This window comes from Neoarius graeffei, chromosome 16 (genome assembly GCF_027579695.1).
Source record: "Neoarius graeffei isolate fNeoGra1 chromosome 16, fNeoGra1.pri, whole genome shotgun sequence".
Classification (NCBI taxonomy): domain Eukaryota; kingdom Metazoa; phylum Chordata; class Actinopteri; order Siluriformes; family Ariidae; genus Neoarius; species Neoarius graeffei.
The window spans coordinates 50101656-50125945 of record NC_083584.1 but is presented as its reverse complement, the minus strand read 5'-3'; the positions used below and the strand labels follow the sequence as shown (position 1 = coordinate 50125945).

General features: G+C 39.3%; 1 protein-coding gene across 6 annotated transcripts; it reads left to right on the top strand.

Moving 5' to 3' along the window:
• Nucleotides 1–2327: 2327 nt before the first annotated feature.
• Nucleotides 2328–24081, top strand: il21r.1 (interleukin 21 receptor, tandem duplicate 1). 6 transcript variants are annotated; one of them, XR_009656809.1, is made up of 11 exons: nt 2328–2516; nt 2835–2963; nt 3092–3197; nt 3433–3620; nt 3753–3907; nt 4265–4457; nt 5344–5416; nt 6038–6137; nt 9088–12042; nt 12489–12630; nt 12938–13024. XR_009656809.1 is itself a non-coding variant. In XM_060943120.1 (9 exons), exons 2-9 carry the CDS (start codon nt 2906–2908, stop codon nt 9775–9777), a joined length of 1566 nt encoding a protein of 521 aa, XP_060799103.1. In that variant the 5' UTR covers nt 2328–2516; nt 2835–2905; the 3' UTR covers nt 9778–12289. The 6 variants fall into 6 exon arrangements, 4 of the variants coding, with proteins under 4 accessions (XP_060799103.1, XP_060799106.1, XP_060799105.1 ...); XR_009656808.1 differs by having other exon boundaries at nt 3089–3197; XM_060943120.1 differs by lacking the exons at nt 12489–12630; nt 12938–13024 and having other exon boundaries at nt 3089–3197; nt 9088–12289.
• The last annotated feature ends 209 nt before the right edge of the window (nt 24082–24290 follow it).

Here is a 24290-nt window from a genome sequence, read left to right as displayed (position 1 = left end):
TTGTGTTATCTTTCTTTGTGTTCTCCGTTTTGATGAAGCCCAGTAGCTTCTGACACCCCACCTTATTGGCTAACCACTAAACCTGTATATGTGCAGTAGGTGTGAATTTGCCAGCAAAAAGCACATTCATTATTTTAATAATGCTTCCTGAATATTTCTGCAAAGTTTTCTGCTCAGTAATTGTTGATAATTGTTGATCATGCATTAAATCATGACACACTCACCTCATGTTAAATACTGTCTAATGTTAATTACAGTGGTGCTTGAAAGTTTGTGAACCCTTTAGAATTTTCTATATTTCTGCATAAATATGACTACAAACATCATCAGATTTTCACACAAGTCCTTAAAGTAGATAAATTGAACCCAGTTAAACAAATGAGACAAAAATATTATACTTGGTCATTTATTTATTGAGGAAAATGATCCAATATTACATATCTGTGTGTGGCAAAAGTATGTGAACCTTTGCTTTCAGTATCTGGTGTGACCCCCTTGTGCAACAATAACTGCAACTAAACGTTTCCGGTAACTGTTGATCAGTCCTGCACACCGGCTTGAAGGAATTTTAGCCCATTCCCCCGTACAGAACAGCTTCAACTCTGGGATGTTGGTGGGTTTCCTCACATGAACTACTTACTTCAGGTCCTTCCACACCATTTCCATTGGATTAAGGTCAGGACTTTGACTTGACCATTCCAAAACATTAACTTTATTCTTCTTTAACCATTCTTTGGTAGAACGACTTGTGTGCTTAGGGTCGTTGTCTTGCTGCATGACCCACCTTCTCTTGAGATTCAGTTCATGGACAGATGTCCTGACATTTTCCTTTAGAATTCGCTGGTATAATTCAGAATTCATTGTTCCATCAATGATGGCAAGCCGTCCTGGCCCAGATGCATCAAAACAGGCCCAAACCATGATACTACCACCACCATGTTTCACAGATGGGATAAAGTTCTTATGCTGGAATGCAGTGTTTTCCTTTCTCCAAACATAATGCTTCTCATTTAAACCAAAAAGTTCTATTTTGGTCTCATCCATCCACAAAACATTTTTCCAATAGCCTTCTGGCTTGTCCATGTGATCTTTAGCAAACTGCAGATGAGCAGCAATGTTCTTTTTGGAGAGCAGTGGCTTTCTCCTTGCAACCCTGCCATGCACACCATTGTTGTTCAGTGTTCTCCTGATGGTGGACTCATGAACATTAACATTAGTCAATGTGAGAGAGGCCTTCAGTTGCTTAGAAGTTACCCTGGGGTCCTTTGTGACCTCGCCGACTATTACATGCCTTGCTCTTGGAGTGATCTTTGTTGGTCGACCACGCCTGGGGAGGGTAACAATGGTCTTGAATTTCCTCCATTTGTACACAATCTGTCTGACTGTGGATTGGTGGAGTCCAAACTCTTTAGAGATGGTTTTGTAACCTTTTCCAGCCTGATGAGCATCAACAACGCTTTTTCTGAGGTCCTCAGAAATCTCCTTTGTTCGTGCCATGATACACTTCCACAAACATGTGTTGTGAAGATCAGACTTTGATAGATCCCTGTTCTTTAAATAAAACAGGGTGCCCACTCACACCTGATTGTCATCCCATTGGTTGAAAACACCTGACTCTAATTTCACCTTCAAACTAACTGCTAATCCTAGAGGTTCACATACTTTTGCCACTCACAGATATGTAATATTGGATCATTTTCCTCAATAAATAAATGACCAAGTATAATATTTTTGTCTCATTTGTTTAACTGGGTTCTCTTTATCTACTTTTAGGACTTGTATGAAAATCTGACGATGTTTTTGGTCATATTTATGCAGAAATATAGAAAATTCTAAAGGGTTCACAAACTTTCAAGCACCACTGTAAGCATGTCTATGTACAGTAGTTCCAGATACTGTGACCCTTGCTTTATTCCTGTCTACAAAAATAAGCAAAAGTGCACTGCATAGTTCAGAACTGTTCATGCACGCAGTTTTTCAAATTCAAAATAATTATTGATGACCTAGCAGCTTAATAATCAAGTGTGCAACATTTTTTTTATCATTAAATTTATACAATTCTACCTGGTTTACAAGCTTCCTGCACTTTCAAGACATTATCGTCATGTTCAGGGAAGATAATTGACATGATTTTCCTCTATTTTTTTTAAGGAAGAAACTGTTGAATGTTGGATGTTTGGCTTCTTACCAGTTACCGATGAGACTGCATTTTTTTGTGACCTTAGAAAAGAAAAAAGTAGCACAAAGAAGGAGGTGCTTGACATTTCAGCTTTCTTTGCAGCAGACCACAAAACCACATCCTTCAGGTCATGATGTCCCAAACGTCATCTGTTGAATGAACTTGTCGGTGAATAGGACAGCATTAGTAGCTCAGTATATGCAGTAAAAACTGTTTAAAAATAAAAATAAAAAAACCCAATGTTCGCTAAGACAAATCGAGCAGCAGCCTGACCAAAGTCTTTTTTGAAGATTTGGATATGTTTGGTATCAAAAAAATCGCTTGGAGAGCGGGTCAAGTAAGTCAGTACTTCTTTTTCCTTCTTCTCAACGTGTTTACAAGCTATAGAGAAATCTACATTCTAGAGACTGTTGTTTTGTGTTTTTCTCATTCTTCTTCTCCTTTCCCACGTCATGTTTTCCTCTTTTTTAACAGAAGTGAGATAGATGAAAGTGAAAATTAACTAAAAGTAAATTCTGCTTCTTGTTCATTTTCTGTCTCTGTCTTCTGTGTTTATGATTAAAACGAAAAAATCACTTCCATTTTTTGTGTGTTTACTGTACAGAGTTATCATGAGGTGTTGATGATTGGGGGGGTGTTTTTTTCCTACTTGCAGATTTTGTTAATGTGCTGTGTAACAAGGGACTGAGTTCAGCCGAACACTGGGATTGTGTGTTCCTCTTTATAATGGCTGTGTTATACCTGGTCATTGTCCTGCTCGTGTTCTATGGAACTGTTCGGCAAAGTAAGTCTAAGCTCTTCTCGTGGTTATGGATTATTGTTGTACCTCCAGTCAGTAGAGAATATGCAGGCTGTGCAATTCAGTGGTAAGGGAAAGGAAAGAACTTTGACCATGTTGTGCTTTTGCAGCAGATGCTGCGTGTCATGTAAGCTGTACCACAGACTACATCGCAACGCTGAACTGTTCCTATTCGGGTTCAGAAAAAGCACTGTCTTATGAGATTCAGGCAAACTGCAGGTATCAGTTAATTTTGTTTTTTCATCGTGTCCTTTTTGTCCTTTGACTATATACATATATAAATTCTCTACAAACTGTTAACACTGTTTATTATGCTACTATGATGCTCTTAATGCCAATGAACTTTTTTCTTTCACGCCTTGTCCTTTCCAAATGCATTCCAGCTTGTGATGAAAGTGCTAATTGTTTGCCTTGCCTGGTTATTTCTCATCACATTGTCCTTTCGTCTTTTCAGCGATATGATGGGCTACACAGTTGGGAAATGTGTCATCAGATCACCAAATCAGTGGTGTACCATGCAGCCAGACAACTTTTTCATGATAGTAAACCCTGATACCTCTTGTGAACTCAAAGGAAAACACATCAACCAACAAACCAACAGGGAAGAGTGCGCTTCAAAGGTTGTGCTTCTGAACCAGATGAGTACGTGTCTGGAGTTATTTTGTTCCTGACTCATGATTCCACTCAAATGAGCTTTTCATAATGCAAATCAAATCATATCCAACTGTATCCTCTTAATCATTCGTGTATTTCTTCCTTCTCTTTTGTTTGAAGTTAAGCCACAGCAACCTGTGAATCTAACTCTTACTAAAAATAATAAAGAATTCAACATCACCTGGGAGATGGCTTATAAAGAGGATGAAAATGTCGAGCTGTTTGGTGAATTGATATATCGAGTGCGTTTAAGGCCAAAAGGCATCATGAACAAGGTAAAACATTACACTGCATTGTTATTAGAATTAACTGAAGTCTGTGATGGTACACCAGTTTATAACATTGCACCATTAGTGTTATGCTGCACATTACATGTCATGGATAAGTCTACGTTGCAAATAAAAAAAAAATCCAAATAAATCCCAGTGTTAACATCTGTATAGACTATGCAACAAGATTTAAACAAGCAAACCAGGTGGAAAATGTAAAAAATGGTCTGTAAAGTGTAAAAAAATAAAAATTGCAATATGTTGAACACCATGAACTGTATGCGACATCTCAATTTTTCGTTGCTTCATTTGCACAAAACAAAACAAAGCAAAATAATCTTTTTCATTCCCCCCACCTCACAGGAGCACTCGAGGGTGTACAATGTCGGAGAGGACCGCAGGTATCAGGAAATCCAGTGTGACCTGCTCTCTCCAGGAAAAGTGTATGTGGTTGATGTTCAGGCCTCAGTCAACCCCCAACTGAAGAACCTTGACCAAACCGAATGGAGCAAATGGAGCGACAGCGTGGAGTGCACCTGCCCCCACGCCGACCCTGGTACGTATATTTTAAAATAAACATTCAAACTTTCGTGGAATAACATGCAACACTTTAATAAGGGAATTTCATTTTTAGTTTCATAAAAAAAAATCAGGCTGTTTGGATTGAACTTGTCGAACGTCAGTGCGTGTTGTGGAACAAATCTCTGCTTGTGGAAGGTTGAATGGAAACATATGTGCTTCATCTTATTGTCTAAACAGCAGACCTGCACTACTAACTGATTAACCCATAAATACAGGAGTGGGGTTTTGTTTTGTTTTGTTTTAGTTTTTCAATGCTATTTAGCATTGAGACCTAACTCTGAAGTTATTCTGCTCCAAACTATTTCTACAAGAATAACATCAAACTTGCAAATAAATAAATAAATAAATAATAATAATTATTATTATTATTATTATTATTATTATTATTATTATTATTATTAACCAAGCAATAAAAATAATTGTTGTACTTGAAGATTTTGTTTGTTACTTAGGCATATATTACAGATTACTATAACTTTCTATAACTATAACGTGACATGTTCACAACCACTTTGGACTAAACGCCAGTTTCACAGGACCCAATAATGTTCACTACGTAACTGAACTACAGTAATTGTTCCTCTTTCGTGTATCAGTCTGCAAAAATGCTCATTATTTTACAGTGTTATTCTACTTTGGTACTGATTAAGTGTTTAAAGCACAAAAGCTGAAGAATATTAGAAATTTGGGACTTTTTATATATTTTTTAAATAGTTTGTGGTATGGGTTCATATGGATTAGTCTAATTAAGACTTGCTGTAAATTTAATCCACTGCCCCTTTGTAAAGTGCAAAGCAATAAATTATGAATCCAGTTTGTCCCATCTTATTTGAACCCCTTTTATTTCACAATCTTTCCAGAGCCTTTTGATCGTTTATGGTACTTCTTGATGCTGCCTCTTGTTTTTGGACTCTTTGGGTTCTTTGCAATGCGGTGAGTATCTTTCATCCTTAGTGACATTTATAAAACATATGAACAAACACTATTAGTGCACTGGTGACTTTTATTATTATTATTTTATTATTATTATTATTATTATTATTATTATTATTATTATTATTGAGACAGTCAGAACACACTGAACCGCATGCTTATCATATCATTACCTTTATTCTGGTGATTCTCTGCAAGATATCTTTCATCTTTTCTCATGATTAACTGAGGTCTTAATAGACATTTTGGCTGATTTTAAATATCAATAGTGCCTCCTCCTTTTCCAGTAATCAATATCACTCGTTTTACCGTACACGCACTGTGCCTCCTACGTTCTCACAAACCACAAAGGCAGCAAAGTTCTGCTTGCAAGGCGGCCTTCGATTCATATAGGCAAGAAAGTAGAGGAAGTCAGACATGCAGTGCTGCTGCTGCTGCTGCATCAACTCTTTCACCCGTTTCAGTGCATCAGTTCTCTTCAAATCAAGAAGGCTGCTGTTTTCACTTCATTAACAATCGACACAGTTCTCATGTGTGTCTTTCAAATCCTGGTCTTGTACTATGTATCACTTGACACTATGTTGAAATAATAAGACTGGCTTCTCTACCTGTGTCCCCTAGCTACAAGGGCTTGCTTAAGAAGCCGTGTCTGGTTCAGTATATCCCGGACCCCCATGATTTCTTCAAACCCCTTTATCACACATACCAAGGAGACTTCAAGGTAAGAGAGCACAGTGGCTGTGTTGTTTTGAACATATTGAGGTCTCATCCAGCAGCAAATGTTAACCAGAGAAAGAGTGAGAGACAGTGTGTGTCAGAGGGAATTTTATGTGTGAAATATAGCATATCTATACAACAGTTCTAGCCACATGCAAAAGGGGACTCAAATGAGTCAGTCTCCAGGGGCTTCAAAAACACTGGGAGGTCTGCGGCACTGACATCTGGGTGGACCTGAGTTACATGTGTAAAATGAAAGTAGCACTTCTCCCCTCTAATGGAAAGTACTCTGATCTCAACCCTAAACTCAGATTAGGTGGGTAGTTATATATAGATGTTTGTATCTCAAAGGGAAATTTTATGAAGTTTCCACTGGATTAAGACAGGGGAGCCCTCAGTCTTGAGCTCACAGAATCTAGAAGATTTCAACCCTTGGGTTATGTTTTGATGTCATGTTGGTACGTAGCAGCGGTTTGCGGCTGTTAAAAAAAAAAAAAATTCTCCCCTGAGAAACACTGTCTAACTGTGTTGGAGGTTCTTCCATGCAGCTAAATTATACATTGAAAGTGAACTAATTCCAATGGAAATGGTGATGATGACAGGTTAGCACAAGAGAAAGAGAATAAATGTATTAATTCTGTATTTTAGCCTTGTTGGGAGATAAAATGAATGCAACGAGTGAAACCTGTTCTATATCTCAGTGATCTGAACTTCCAACTCAGCTCTAGTGCACTCTATCTTACTTTGAGAATGAGTCATTCATGTTGTCCTTCTGAGTCAGAAAGATGACATTTATGACATTCAACCTGATACGACCCATGAGTTTATCTTAAGAATTAAATTGTTTTAAGATCAGTCTTAACACTGTCTGTTTTAATTTGTGTCCTAAGCAATATTAAATCCATTGTGTTATGTTAAACACCACACACAACGTTCCCATTTCTCGTAACCCTTGCAATATTCGAGCTAAAACAAATAGCAGAGACACATGTGAGCACTTTTTTTTTCCGAAGTGATGAAACCATGTACTAGTTTTATAATTGGAGTACTGATTTAGGTTTAGATAGTCACTATTCATTTTACTAAAATGAGTTGAAGGCTGAAAATGAGTTTTAACACCAAGATAAAGTCTGTTCATAAACATGGGCGTGTGAACACCCAAGCACATCCAAACACACATAGTACTTGTGAGCACTTTTTCAACATGGATTGAATTAGAGGTTACATCAGGACTGTTTTTTTTTTTTAATCTCTTCTTGAAGAAATTCTGACCAATTCCCTACCGCTTCTGCAGTTATTATTTTTGTTTGCATTTGCCTAATATTTCGTTGGATCTTAGTTGGTTCTTTTTTTCTGAAATATACACAAATTTTTGTCAGTTTACAATATTTGGAGACTATGAGTTCAATTCTTGATGATGGCCAGGAGTCTCATCTCATCTCATTATCTCTAGCCGCTTTATCCTGTTCTACAGGGTCGCAGGCAAGCTGGAGCCTATCCCAGCTGACTATGGGCGAAAGGTGGGGTACACCCTGGACAAGTCGCCAGGTCATCACAGGGCTGACACATAGACACAGACAACCATTCACACTCACATTCACACCTACGGTCAATTTAGAGTCACCAGTTAACCTAACCTGCATGTCTTTGGACTGTGGGGGAAACCGGAGCACCCGGAGGAAACCCACGCGGACACGGGGAGAACATGCAAACTCCACACAGAAAGGCCCTCGCCGGCCACGGGGCTTGAACCCAGGACCTTCTTGCTGTGAGGCGACAGCGCTAACCACTACACCACCGTGCCGCCTGGCCAGGAGTCAAAGAAGGGAAACTGGCCATGCTGTTTGTCCAGGAGGGGCATGTTCTCTTTCCCCTGTCAATCACCATGACACTGGCCAATCACAGGCGTCTATTAGCTCATGCCTGCAGAAGGGGGTGGATACACTTTCCTCCAAGTGTGATAAACCAGAGTGTGGTGCAGCATGAGCAGCAGTTCGAAAAACATGCAGTTGGCTGGGTTCACATGTCTCTGAAGAAGCCTGTGATAGTTTTCACCCGAGTAAGTTGCTGTGATATGATAGGGGAGGCCTAACTGGTGGGTGGGAATTGGCCAAAACTAATTCTAAGATACAGATATTAGTCATTTAAAGTCCTGCTTGCCTGAGAAGGATCAAGCAGTTATACCAAAGGTGAATAAAGAAATACAGTAAATGTGTTGTGCAACACCAATGCAAATATGCTTCCATGTCCATCAAAGTGGCTTTTCTTCATATCTGCATAAGAGTAAAAAACACCACCTCCCGAGACCTTTTGTTGGGTCCCATGGGGTTCCAGTTCTGATGCACACCTGTACATGAAATCATATTATTACATTAAGTACATTAAGTATGTGAAAACCTGACCCTCATACCCATGTGCTTCTTCTCCAAAGTGTCACCACAAAGTTAGACTCACATAATTGTCTATAATGTCTTTATACACTGTAGTATTACAATTTCCCTTCACTGGAACTAAGAGGCCCAAACCTGTTCCTGCATCACAATGCCCCTGTGTATAAAGTGAGCTCCATTGAGGCATGCTGTGTTAAGGTTGGAACAGAAGAACCTGAGTGTCCTGTACAGAACCCTGACTGAACTCAACCCCACTGAACACCTTTGAGATGAACTGGAACACTGACTGCACCCCAGACCTCCTCACAACACATCAATGTCTGATCTCATTAAGAGTGGAGGTTATTATATTCCAGAAGAATGGAAGTTATTATAAGAGCAAAGGGGAAATAAATCAGGAATGGGATGTTGAACAAGCACATCCCACATGGGTGTGATGGTCAGGTGTCCACATACTTTTGGACATATAGTGTATGTTAGCAAAGATCAAAACATATCCAATTTAACTGCAAAAATAGCTTGGGTCTGTCCTCATCCTAAACATCTCGTGTTTTATTTTTACAGAAATGGGTTGGACCAGTGTTTACCTTCAGCAGCTTTGACGTGCTGGAAAAGAGTGCTCCACTGCAGGTGCTGAGTGAGAAACAGCAAGCTGCTGTGCCGCTGCAAACGCCTCTTCTCCCCAATCAAGGAAGTGGAGGCAGTAGTCTAGGAGACTGGAGTCTTCTCAGCTTGATGAACCCAGACTTGTCCAAGCGTTATTTCCTTGGAGGCAGCAGCCTTGGCTTTGGCCACTCCAGTGGCCACATCTCCATGGATACCGTGACCGTGTCTGGACAGGAGGGGGCCATGTCAAATTTTGAAGAGACTAATCGGAATGCAGTTGAGGTTCCTGATGAGATCGAAGATCCGGAGCCGGGCAACAGGGAGAGTTCAGAAGTACAGGGTTTCAATGAGTGGCAGCTGCAAGCCAATGACGCAGAGAATGGTGAAGAGCTCTCACTGGATTCATTTAGTTCCAACGAACACTCTGATTATGGTTATCCTCAAATTGGCCTTGACTTAGACACTATTGACAGTGGATTCTTGGAATCAGACTGCTCGAGCCCGGTGAGCTCTGAATGCGAAGGAGGAGAACGAATGGACACTGGTTTATTGGGTGGCACTGTGGGGACCCATTCAAACTATGTCAAGCAGTGGATGGCTTTTATGCCAGCAAGTAATTGTGAAGGAGAAAATAGCAACTCTTTGTAGGAAACTTCTGTTTCCATGAACTGCTACACTGACAGACTATCATGCAAAAGGTTTTGGAATTGTCCAAAAAGTCTTTATTGCATGTTTATTAGCCATATATGGTTACAGATTATCTACAGTGACGTCTCTACCATGCAGAAACAATAGTCTTAGAGACATGATTCTTGGACTTAATTCTGGGTATTTTGCCTCTGTGTAAATCTATGAAAAGAGACTTTGATGTTATCACTTACTGCAGATTTTTTTTTAACAAAACAAAATGATAGTTGTAGAACAGGAGGTGGTGAAGATTACTTGTGACAATCACGTGACAACGCTCCATAGTTTTGCACTTGTTATCAAGATTTCTGAGTGAAAAGGAAACTGAGCACGTGGAGATAAGGCAACATGGGCATTCTTCTGAGGAGGGCTTAATCTGATAGACACTGAAATGCATATACTAGTATATCAGATCATTTATGTGCATGCTATAATTGCTGATCTCAGCTACTGACTTTTTTCCATCTTTGTTTAACACTCAGGCAAAGTATAAATGTCATATCTTGATTACTTTTGGCAGCTGATTTGATGCTGTTTTTCGAAGATGAGTCAGACTGGTATTAGCAGCACTTAATTGTGAAGTATGGGAGCAAGTTTGCCTTTAAAGTTGACTTATTTGCAGTAATCAGACAGAACCAAAGCTCAGATGGACAGATTGTTGTTGATTTATATGTATTAAGCTCAGTTCATGAACTTCCATGTCCATGAAGTGCACTGGGCATGCACTTTTACATCACGATAGAAGTGTCAGTCCTTGTTTTCCTTTTGCCTACCAATGTAGTAGCACTTTATTTCCCTGAATCAAACTGACAAGAATGTTAGTTAAATATTAGCTTTCACTCATCACATTAGAAAACCTCGTTTAAAAGCCCCTTCTTTATTTTTACCTCTGCCAACTTTATTGTTGGAGGAGGTCACGCTTTCACTGCTGTTTGTTTATTTGTTTGTTTGTTCCCAATGTAACTCAAAAAGTAGTGAACAGAATTGGATGAAATTTGGTGGAAAGGTGATCCATGGGCCAAGGAACAATTCATTAGATTTTGATGCAAACCCATATGCATGTGGAAACAGGACCCAGATATGTATGTGGATCCAGGATTTTTTTTTTTTTTGTCTGTTCCCAATGTAACTCAAAATGTAGTGAACAGATTTGGATGAAACTTAGTGGACAGCTTTAGTATTATCCTAGGTTCAAGTCATTTGATTTTGATATTGATCATATGTGGCTTGCACTCGACTGAGTGCCCTTCTATTTAATACAGTATATGCCTTTATAAAAAAAAACCTACCAGAAAATGAATACGTATTTACAGTGGAATGGACACAAAAATTGTTTTCAATTCATAATTATTGCTGACTTCACGAAAATAGATTTTATATAAACAAACTCTATTTTGCTCATGTATACAGAAGTTCTTGACAACGTAATCTCATTTCTAATGGGCCCTGTGCAAGAATAACTAAAAGAAAGGGGACACTAAAGGGGAATGTGGAGCATATTACAAAATAAAAGGACTAAGTGGAAAACAAAATGAAAATAAGAATTATGCAAAACACACATCAGGAGTATATTGCTTACTCTCATGTACTATCAGATATGTTGTTGTTGTTGTTGTTGTTTCCTTACATTAAAAATAAATAAATAAATAAATAAATAAGAGATTTCCTTCCCTGAAACTGATTTCTTTGGCTAAAATCAATGCAGTCAATTCCTTCAAATCCAGTCCAGTCTTTAACGTGCAATCAAATGTGATAAACTCTATAGATGGCAGCTGTATAGAAATAAACCTGTTGTTTATATTATATCAGGGAGAAGAAATTAACTTTTTCATGATAGTTTCAGTGTCTTTGCAAATTATGTGTTACATGTACCATTATACATGTGATAATGGTTTTGAAATTTATTTAATTGGTCCAACATCCATTATTGGTCCAACATCCATTATGTCTGCAGTGTCAGTTACTGTGTCATAAAAAAATAAAAAGCTAACTTTGGTTTTTCTGACTAAGAGGATGCTTAATTCAGTGTAGGCACAGAACAAAATGACTGAATACTCCGAAATGTCAAAGAGTGCAAAACACCCCACCATCAAGATACCTCCTTCATTAACTGATCATAGATTAAGATAATATTGTGGTTTGGCAAGAACTGTCTGTATATATAAAGCCACGCACGGTTAGCAGAAGCTGAGAGCTTATTCACCTTCAAATGCTTTACCTCAAAAGGTAACTACCATCTTTATTTCTATCATGTTTTTCAGTGAACCTGCTTGAGCTGAAATTTGTCTAAGTTACCTGACAGTGTGACAGCTTTGTCATGTATTTATGTACATTCATTGTAAAAGGAAAGCTTTTTTATTAGTAGTGCAAAAGTTTCATGTTTTACTTCGGCTACATGTTTTATCTTGTCAGTTTTGTCTTTAAATTTAAACGTTACAATTATGATTAAACATGTGCCTGGAACAGTACAGAATGTACAATTGTGTCGTTTATCTTTGTTTTTGAATAAACTCATTCAATAATTTGGGAGGAAACAAAAAAACCCTCCACTTTTAAGATTTAATGGACTTATGAAATGGTTGCTTATAGCTGCCTCTTTGGATCTTCACTTACATATACAACGCTCCTATGTCCTCATGTCGACATGTGTTTATGTATTTGCTATATCACAGGTTTACTGACTCTGAAGAGTGGGGTGTCCTTCCCCAGGCTAGTATTTATTGGACACACAGCGTCATATGATAATGGTGCTCCAACTTGGATTTCTCTGTGCGTTATTGAGCTTTACACAACTATGTAAAGCCCAAGAGCAAGGTTTGTCATTCATTAGGGGTCTTTCTTTTCTTCATTTTTTTAGAATTAGTTGATGAGTTTTAAGGAAGTGGTTGTGGGTTTTCTCTAAAAGTTGCATTTGGAATCTATACATGAATTGATATGCATAAGCTGACTAAAAGTAAAAGCAACTGTTACAGGTTCTTTACTGTGAATGTTGTGTTATACTGTGGAAAGCACTGAACTGTGCAGCACTGAATTGGGCTCTTAAAGTTAATACGCTCCAATGTAACATATAAGGTGTTATTTCAGTGATCAGAGATCAAACCCTGCCATTTTCATTTTTCAGTTCAGCTCAGCTCTGATTTGCTCACCTGTGAAACGGATTACTGGTTGAGCATCAGCTGCTTTGTAGATTCCAGAGCCATTCCCAACAGGATGGAAAATGTTACCTACAACCTGGAGTTTGTTCTCACAGCTTCCAAGGAAAAGTATTGACTTATTTACAAATATACCATTTTCACAAACTATCTGATTATTTGTTTCTACACAATGGTTAGCCATGTTCAAAGATGTAACCTACAATCATTTCTTTCTTTTCCAAACAGAAAATGCATCTGTTCACTTTTGGTGGAAAAGGATGGCTACAGGTGCAAATTCAGAGCAGACTTTGCAATGTACCCCACATTTGCAAATTTCCATAACTTTACAATAAGCCTGTGTGCATCTAAACAGTGCATACTTTTGAAGTCCAATTACAAGCCAGCACACCACAGTGAGTGGACATTGAAATATGCTCATTTTCATAGTATATGATGTGTAATATGGTAAACAATGCTGCATTCGACTTGCCTGGGAAAGTACTTCAACAAACCAAACCAACCAAAAGTGGGAACAAACCAGAGACCCCTCAATGTTCATCTATTGTTAACAACATATTAGCCAGCTAACTGTGATGGGTGATGTATATTTACCTCTTCAAAACAGTGAACTGTAGAGTCAGTGTTAGATTTAACAAGTGAATACAGTGCTCAGCGTAAATGAGTCCACCCCCTTTGAAAAGAAACATTTTAAACAATATCTCAATGAACACAAACAATTTCCAAAATGTTGACAAGACAAAGTTTAATAGAACATCTGTTTAACTTATAATGTGAAAGTACGGTTAATAATATAACTTAGATTACACATTTTTCAGTTTTACTCAAATTACGGTGGTGCAAAAATGAGTACACCCCACAACAAAAACTACTACATCTAGTACTTTGTATCACCTCCATGATTTTTAATGACAGCACCAAGTCTTCTAGGCATGGAATGAACAAGTTGGTGACATTTTGCAACATCAATCTTTTTCCATTCTTCAACAATGACCTCTTTTAGTGACTGGATGCTGGATGGAGAGTGATGCTCAACTTGTCTCTTCAGAATTCCCCATAGGTGTTCGATTGGGTTCAGATCAGGAGACATACTTGGCCACTGAATCACTTTCACCCTGTTCTTCTTCAGAAATCCAACAGTGGCCTTAGATGTGTGTTTAGTCATGTTGGAAAAGTGCACAACGACCAAGGGCACGGAGTGATGGTAGCATCTTCTCTTTCAGTATAGAGCAATACATCTGTGAATTCATGATGCCATCAATGAAATGCAGCTCCCTGACACCAGCAGCACTCATGCAGCCACACATAAAGACGCTGCCACCACCATGTTTCACTGTAGGCACCATGCATTTATCTTTGTATTCCTCACCTTTGCGACGCCATACAGTTTTGAAGCCATCAGTTCCAAAAACATTTATCTTGATCTCATCACTCCAGAGTATAGAGTCCCAGTAGCCTTCATTTTTGTCAGCATGGGCCCTGGCAAACTCTAGGCGGGCTTTTTTGTGCCTGGGCTTTAGGAGAGGCTTCTTTCGTGGACGGCATCCATGCATGCCATTCCTCTGCAGTGTACGCCATATTGTGTCACGGGAAGTAGTCACCCCAGTCTGGCTTTCTACTTCTTTAGATAACTGCAGTGAACTTGCATGCCGATTTTCTTCAACCCTTCTCATCAGAAGACGCTCCTGTCGAGGTGTTAACTTCCGTGGATGACCTGGATGTCTCTGTGAGATGGTTGCAGTTCCATCTTTCTTAAATTTTTGTACCGCTTTTGCTACACTATTCTGACTGATAAGTAAAGCTTTGCTGACCTTCTTGTAGCTTTCACCTTTGTGGTGTAAAGAAATTATTTTCTTTCTGAAGTGTCATTTCTCTTCCATGTGGTGCCATTGCTGAGAGCATGAAATGGGGAAGGGTTTTCTTTAAGTAACACCCTTTTATAGTCAACTGTCTGCTGGGCACCTGTGTAATGACTAATTAGACTTGCCTGTGATTGTCTCATCTCATCTCATTATCTCTAGCCGCTTTATCCTGTTCTACAGGGTCACAGGCAAGCTGGAGCCTATCCCAGCTGACTACGGGCGAAAGGCAGGGTACACCCTGGACAAGTCACCAGATCATTGCAGGGCTGACACACAGAGACAGACAGCCATTCACACTCACATTCACACCTACGGTCAATTTAGAGTCACCAGTTAACCTAACCTGCATGTCTTTGGACTGTGGGGGAAACCGGAGCACCCGGAGAAAACCCACGCAGACACAGGGAGAACATGCAAACTCCACACAGAAAGGCCCTTGCCGGCCACGGGGCTCGAACCTGTACCTTCTTGCTGTGAGGTGACAGCGCTAACCACTACACCACCGTGCTGCCCACCTGTGATTGTATTCTTGTTAAATTAGACATTTGCAGTCTACAATTTAGCTTTGCTCCACAGATTGTCAGTGGGGTGTACTCATTTTTGCACCACCCTAATTTGAGTTGTAATCTAAGTGTAGTATTCGACCAGGTGGGTGGAGCACAGAAGCACGGCAGGCCAGAACTGAGTTCTCAACAAACTTTTTATTTTTTAGCTTTTCAGCCTTTCTCCAATTCCCAGCCATGCGCGCACGCACGCACGCACGCACACACACACACACACACACACACACAAGTGTTCTGGTTGGGGAGAGAGCTCCCTTTCTCTGCTCTCCTCTCCTTTTAAAGGGCGCGGTCACTGGGGAAGACACACAAACACAGGTTAATTCCCATCAGGTGCAATGATTCCACCACTTACCTTCCCTGACTCCGCCCTCCATTCACAGACCGACTCTTGACCACGCCCCCGCTGCCACACTAAGTTATATTATTAACCTTACTTTCACGTTATAAGTTAAACAGATGTTATATTAAACTTTGTCTTGTCAACATTTTGGAAATTGATTGTGTTCATTGAGATATTGTTTAAAATGTTCCTTTTCAAAGGGGGTGTACTCATTTACGCTGAGCACTGTACGTCTGTATGTTGACTGATCTAAAGCTCAGACTTGTACATACAGTACAACTCATTTAAAGATAAGAAGTGCTGATTTGTTTACTGTTCATGCTGTGAGCAGCCATGTTGATTTGACATCACATGGTGAAATGGGTACGGTGGCCCCAAAGGGCAAATCACAACCACAAATGGGAAAATCATCTCATCTCATCTCATTATCTCTAGCCGCTTTATCCTTCTACAGGGTCGCAGGCAAGCTGGAGCCTATCCCAGCTGACTACGGGCGAGAGGCAGGGTACACCCTGGACAAGTCGCCAGGTCATCACAGGGCTGACACATAGACACACACAACCATTCACATTCACACCTACGGTCAATTTAGAGTCACCAGTTAACCTAACCTGCATGTCTTTGGACTGTGGGGGAAACCGGAGCACCCGGAGGAAACCCACGCGAACATGGGGAGAACATGCAAACTCCACACAGAAAGGCCCTCGCCGGCCACAGGGCTCGAACCCGGACCTTCTTATTGTGAGGCGACAGCGCTAACCACTACACCACCGTGCCGCCCCAAATGGGAAAATACAGCAACAAATCACAAAAGACAATGACAAATAGTTAATTGCAATGGCAAATCGCAAAACACAACAGCAAAACCAAAAACACAACTGCAAAGAAGAAAACACAACAACATTAACTTCTACCCGAAACCATAGGAACATGATATCGACAATGATCGTCACTGGAAGAATGCACTGTCCGTCTTTTTAACTGGAAGGAAATGCGCCGCACGCACCATTTGATCCCAGTCCCCACCAACAGTAAAGCAACCAGGACACAAGATGAAGGAATATTGACAAAGAATACACTGCAACCCAGCTATAAAGAATTCCTTAAAGGACGTCCAAATAGTTCATTATACTGAAAAGTTTGCTATACGGAAATGGACCCACTTGTCACATCGAACACTCACAATATATGCAGAATTTTAGGCACATTCTCCTTATCAAGAATTTTTCTTTCTAAGTCACTATTGCAGTTCATTGACTGAGTTAAAGGATCATGAACAAAGGCGATGATTTCTTCATCTGTTATGGAAATGATGGAGGTTACCGGTTTATCGTTGTCATTGTCCACCCACTGACTCGCTATCTTCTCTAAATCTTCACTATTCAGTTCACTCATGTGTTGCAAATCACCAATTATGTCATTTATGTCATGCTGCGGGGCTGGGTGGGGGTGGGGGGGTATAAAAACCCTGCTGGGACACTTTAACTAGGCATTAAATTTAGCGGTATTAGCAGTCATTTCATCCTTTTATCGATGCTTTGATCATCATTCTTGATAATTCTTAGTGATCGACACTCAAAGTGAGGCTTGTTAAGCCTTTGTTTTACGGCATTAACACGTATTGTTAACTTGACTGAGGACTTGATTACTTATTGTTTGTCTCTGGTGGGAAGAGGAGCACATGGCTCAGTGTGTCATGTAAGCAGGCGAATGATGGATGTAATTGCAGGAAGAATGTTTATTTACAAGCAGGCAGGGAAACGGTTCAAAAATATAAGACAAAGGCAGGGTCGTGAAATGGGCAACGGTCATGTGAGGTGCAAACAGAATGGCAGAGGCAAAGACAAAAGACAGAGTCCAAATACACAAAACCAGAAAGGCAATACACAGATACAAGGCTTGGTAATGTGAGACACTCGGTACAGCGTGTATACTTCACCAAGTCTATGTGTTTAGATAGTTCTTATAAGCATGCGCTGCGATCATGCTCTAATACGGAACAGGTGCATAATAATTAGTCCAATCAGCAATGATCATTGTCAATAGCAGGTTCCTACTGTTTCTGGTAGAAGTTGGAACTTAAGTTCCATTCTTATTTTTGTTGTGTACATTACATACATGGCCTGTATTTTTACTTTTTATTTATTTTATTTGATTTTGTTATTTTTTTATACTTTTATTGCACTATATTTTGTTACTGTCTATTCCTGACTCTTTCTATCTGTGAGCTGCTGGAACATGTAAATTTCCCCACCGAGGGATGAATAAAGTTTATTTTATCTTATCTTAAGTTAATGCCATTGTGTTTTCTGCTTTGTAGTTGTGTTTTGTGGTTTGTTGTTGTGTTTTCCCATTTGTGGTTGGGATTTGGCCTTCAGGGCCACCGAAAATGGGGGTTGAGAAGACTGTCCCAAGTTCCCGAGGAGGAATTCTGACTAGATAGGGTTTTTTTTCTAGTTGGAGGTTTACAAGTTACAACATTTAGTCGAATGCAGAACAAGTATCGATAAGGCCACAGACCCATTTTAATTGTAAATATATTTGTTTATACAGCAGATTAACAGTCTAAATAACATTTTTCCTTTCACAGTAAAACCAATCACTCCATATAACCTGACAGTGGAGTATGAAAATGGGATCTATATCTTTGAATGGAAGAGTGGATATGAGAATCACAGATATCATTCAGTTTTGCCTTTTCGGTCCATTTTGGCATACCAGCAAGTGGGACAGCCTATGAAGGTAAGTCTCAGCACAGCTCATCTCATCTCATCTCATCTCATCTCATCTCATTATCTCTAGCCGCTTTATCCTTCTACAGGGTCGCAGGCAAGCTGGAGCCTATCCCAGCTGACTATGGGCGAAAGGCGGGGTACACCCTGGACAAGTCGCCAGGTCATCACAGGGCTGACACATAGACACAGACAACCATTCACACTCACATTCACACCTACGGTCAATTTAGAGTCACCAGTTAACCTAACCTGCATGTCTTTGGACTGTGGGGGAAACCGGAGCACCCGGAGGAAACCCACGCGGACACGGGGAGAACATGCAAACTCCGCACAGAAAGGCCCTCGCCGGCCCCGGGGCTCGAACCCAGGACCTTCTTGCCAGCACAGCTCAAAAAAACAAAAATAAAATAAGAAAAACACACCTATATTTTGCAATTTATCTGCAGATAAATTTGTGGCAGCCTGGAAAAACCCATAAAGACATCATTGCGGCAGAATTATAGAAAGATTTTGAGGGTTTTGAACAAAATTGGGTTTCTCTGTCTATAACATACATGTATATGTACTTTGACAGTTCTACTTGAAACACTCACTCACTTTCAGTAACCACTTTATCTTGGCCAGGTCCTGGTAGATCCAATATCTATCCCGAGACACTGAGCCTGAGGCGGGAATACAGTACACCCCAGAGCACCATGCACACACACACTCATTCACACCAAGGGGCAATTTATCTTACTGTTTCTGGGAAGTGGGCGGAAACTGCATCACCATGCTGTCCAGCTCTATTTAAAATCATAAATGCACAGTATTTTACCAAAACGATGTGGAAATATTTTTAATTTCTTCATAATTTTGCCACATTGAAGGTCAGACTGTTTGTCAGATAGTTATGTGCTTTTAACAAAATGGACAATCAACCAATGTGTTGGTGTGTCTCAGTAAAATCTTTATTCAGTGTAGTTTTAAAGTGCATATCCTGGACCAAATTAGTGTTTTTTTATATGAAAGTATGTCCCTTTACACACTCATCCAGAAGGGTAATTTTGCACAAGGCCATCTGTCTACAGCAGAAAAAAATAAAATAACAAAACACGTCTGGAAAAATCCCTAGAATATTGATCCAGATTCGTGACGTCACATGTGGATCCGCCAGCAGACTGAGAGACAAACACAGGATCACCTAATTTAGAGTATAGTCTCTCTTATTTCTTACCCTGGCAACAGTCAAATTGTAAGTTACCGATTTTCTTGGTCTTTTTCTCGGCTCTGCTTGGTCCTCAGCTTCGAGAGCCTCAGTAGATGTGACACTTTGCCTTCTGTCAGGGGAGACAAACACGGCTGCCTCCTTTGGTGACGCTGACACAAATGGAGACGGTGTTGCTTTGGGCATTCTAACAGATGAAATTGTGTCTTTTTTCAGATCAAGTTGCTTCTTGAAGCCCATTTCCCACTGCAAATAGTTCTCAAAGTCATCGGGCTTTATGAAATGAGCCCTGCATATGATGCTGTGGTCTGTTGCATGTTGCCAGTTTTTCCGGGTGCCTCGCACGAAGTGCTCCCATTTCTCTCTCATTGTCCGGTCTTTTGGAAAACGATGAGTACTAATCCCATCAAGATTGATGTTGCTACACCCTCCTACGATACATCTGTTAACCATTTTAATAATTACGTGATAACATTAAAGAAATTTGCAGAAAACCACCAGGTCGTTTTCTCATAAACAAACCAGCGCTGACATAGGATTCAGAGGGAGGCGTCCCGCACGTGACATCATGAAAATCAGTGTTTGCCAGGAAATCCAAATGCCAAGTTTTTTCAGAGACGGACCAATTCGCCTCAAATGGCTTGATTTCAACTGAATTTTTCTGGTATTGTGCAAGGTAAAAAATTGCACAAAATGCAAAATGTGACAGATATTTGACCAAAGTTTAATATAAAATAAGAGAATTACATTGATCTTGCTCCTAAATATACCCAAATATGCCCTTAAAATATTAGGTTCCACTTATGGGCAAAAGCAGCCTTTCAGATGTTATGATTGTACTTGGGGTTGAGTTATGTGCAAAAAAGAAGCATATTTAAGTTCAGGAAATCATATAATTTTCAGAAACATATCATAGAAAATACCAGGATTTGACCATGTGAAGGCACACAAATGTTAAACCTCAAATGTGGAGCAACAATCTAACACAAGGCCAAATCAATAGAAAATAAATTGCCACCACCTTTCAGTTCATCTTTCCTTTCAGAAAAAGGGGATTCAAACTGGTTTCATTTTGTTTAATAGCATATCTTAATAGCTTAATATATACTGTCTGAGAATTAACAGTTATTCCATGAAATCAAGTTGTACATGAGGTGATAGCCAACAAGGCACATAGTGCCGAGTTGGCTATAAGCCATGTACGACAAGACTGAATGGAATAATTGGTTTATTCTATCTACTTTCACTGGATTTTGAGAAATGGATCCTTTTTATTTTTTATTTTTGCGAATTTGTTAAATAAAAACTTTATACAAAATGTCTGACAAAATAATTTCTGCTTAGAATGTAAACAAACTAGCAAAATGACAGTAGAAATTTGTGAAAAATGCTATAATAATAATTCTTAAAAATAAAAAAGATGCATTCTTACCATCAAATACTTTAATTCCATATTTTGTTGCATTTTTTGTTGTTGTTGTTGTTGTTGTTTTTTATTTTTTGGGATTTTGTTTTTGAGTAGAAATCTTCCTTAGGGTTTTTTATTTTTTTGGTGATTGGTAAACCAACTTAAAGGTACATTACTTCCATAGACTGGGCTAGAGTGTGGAACAGGAGATATTGGGGGGAAAACTATATTCTTTTAGGTATTTCTGTTTCTTTTAAATACTTGATAACAAAGTGATATATCTGACTTGATGCGCTCCACCATTTTGTTTTTCTCTACTCATGGTATATGAGCTGATATCCTAGTAGTAGAGTAGCCAATCAGAGCATGTGATTTCTCATATCCAGTGAATGTGGACAGAATAATTTATATTATTTGTGATCATATATGAAACCTAACACACTAAATAACTTGTTTTCCATAATTTCTGTAAGCTGTTTTCCATAACTTCTAATATCATCTCTTTCACCTGTTGTGCTTCTTCAGAAGAAGCTGGAAATAAGTGGAACAACGTACAATATCTCAGAGAGTCATTTTGGACCAGGGACTGAATACATCGCTAAGGTGTGTACCAAAGTTGGTCGGTCTGAGTCCTATAAGGGGAATATAAGTCACTGGAGCACTGAAATCAGATGGAAGACCCCACAAAGAGGTAATTCTGTAGTCGGTGTAATAGCTGGAGATAGGAATAATTATGCAATCATTTTATTCAATAAAAATAACCCTTCGATAGCTTGTTTGTACTAATTATTGCTGTTGATTTTGTAGTTTAATACAATTTTATGGAAGTGAACCATATTGTCTTTATATTTATTATCTTTTTATTGTTGTTGTTGTTTTTTCTGACAGCAATAACTGCGGAGAGAACTGTCACTGTGATTTGTTTGGCAGTAGGATTAATGTGTCTGTTGTTATTCCCTGTTGCAAGGTAACCCCTGTGTTTCACCTCTTATACTCTCAGACGCACTTTTCTTACTCAGTTGATGAAGGGCTTTTGTCTAAAATGTTAGCAGTATAAAATCATGCAGATACAGCTCAAGAGGTTTAGTTAATGTTCACATTAGCCTTGTGCAAAATTACCCTTCTGGATGAGTGTGTAAAGGGACATTCTTTCATATAAAAAAAAACACGAAATTGGTCCAGAATATGCACTTTAAGCTTGGATGTATTGTGTATTCTGGGATGGTTCTCTGCTCACCACTGTTGTAAAGAGTGACTATTGAGTTGCTATAGACTTCTGGTTAGCTGGAACCAGTCTGGCTATTCTCCTCTAACCTCTCGTAATTTCCACCCAGGTTTTTTTTTTTTGTGTGTGTGTTCAAATTTTAGAGTCTGTTGGAGATAATCAGTATGATGATAATATGCTAGTCAAGTACAGACAATTTGCACTATATTTACTTACTCATTATACCTAGAAAGCACTGAAATAGTAGGTGTACCTGATAAAATGGCCCCAGAATGTGTGTCTACACTCGCCGGCCACTTTATTAGGAGCACCCCTACATCCACCTGCTGTTTGATGCAGTTCTCTAATCAGCCGATCCCTTGACAGCAGCACAATGCATAAAACCATGCAGCTACAAATCAAGAGCTTCAGTTAATGTTCACTTCAAACATCAGAATGGGAAAAATTGTGATCTCAAAGTGTGACTTTCTTTCACTGTGGCATGGGTGTTGGTTTGAGCCAGATGGACTGGTTTGAGTATTTCAGAAACTGCCGATCTCCTGGGGTTTTCACACAAAACAGTCTCTAGAGTTTATACAGAATGGTGCGAAAAACAAAAAACATTGGGTGAGCGACAGTTCTGTGGGTGGAAACACCTTGTTGATAAGAGAGGTCAGAGGAAAATGGCCAGTGGTGGATTTCCCAAAAGCCTCTTAATGCTAAGAACATCTTAACTAGAAGAGAGAGTTTTCATTGTGCTGCTCGCACTACCATTTAACGATGATCTTTGTGCTCCGATGCTTCTGGGAAACTCAGCACAGATTAGTTCGAGCTGCCAGGAAGGATATAGCAATGCTTTACAACCATGGTGTGCTACTTTATGATATGCCATTTTTAATTACAGAATGAAGATTAAAAAGATAAGATGTGTAAAAACTCCAGTTCCATACATCATACCACTGAACCAAACAGCTCAGGGCGATTTCCAGGTAGGATGACTCTCTTTAAACAGACAAATGTATGGTTTCAGTATATGCACATAAATAACTTTTTATTTTGTTTTTCAGTTTTCACTGTCCAAAGATTACAGTGAGGAAATTTCAACCATTGACATGATAATAGAGATCACACCCAAAGAGCAGCTTCAAGAACATACCTTGGACATATATCCCCAAAATCACACACCTTATGTGGGTCCTTTAATGGAAATTTGGGTACCTTGTCTGACACCTGATTCACGAATCACTACTAACAAGCCTTGTAATGATCTCGATTTTCTGCATGACAACTGTGATGTCAAAGAAACCCTTCTTTGTTTGAACATGGCCCAAGATATTGAAGTTTTTTTGTCTTTGGATGATCTCGAACCCAGCCTTGAGATTTGCAAGTCCTCTGAAACATTAAGTAGCACGCCAAACCCTGAGTGTTTTGTTCAGAATTACTGCACTTTAACTAACACAGCCATTGGTCTTATTCCTACATTCTGCAGAGTGCAGTGTGATCCCAATCTTGGTTTAGGGCTAAATGGTGATACTTCACCTGATCTATTAAATATGCAGATAGAGGCGAATACACCAGAATTGGACACAGTGACTCTTGACAATATGCAGCTGTCTATGGAAGAATAACCATACATAAATTATGATTTGACTGAAATGCTACTTTTTTTTTGTAAATATTGCATTCTTGTATCCTTTACAGACCATCTTCAATGGACAGCACATTCATAAGGGTTTCAGGCTATCACCTATCACCTCATACCATCTATTGTGCCATGGTTCTGCATTTGTCTTTCAGTAGATTTGAATTTATGCCAGTGAATGTGCTGCCCTCTGCTGCCTGACATCACATTTTTGCAGCCAGACTCCACTGTTTTCAGCACAGATTTATTTTATAAATGTGCTTTAAGTATTTGGGAAATGTATACAAATCTAGAACCTTTAGGAATTCTATGGTTCATCTCTCTCTCTCTAATTATTATATGTAGAATCCTACAACATGCT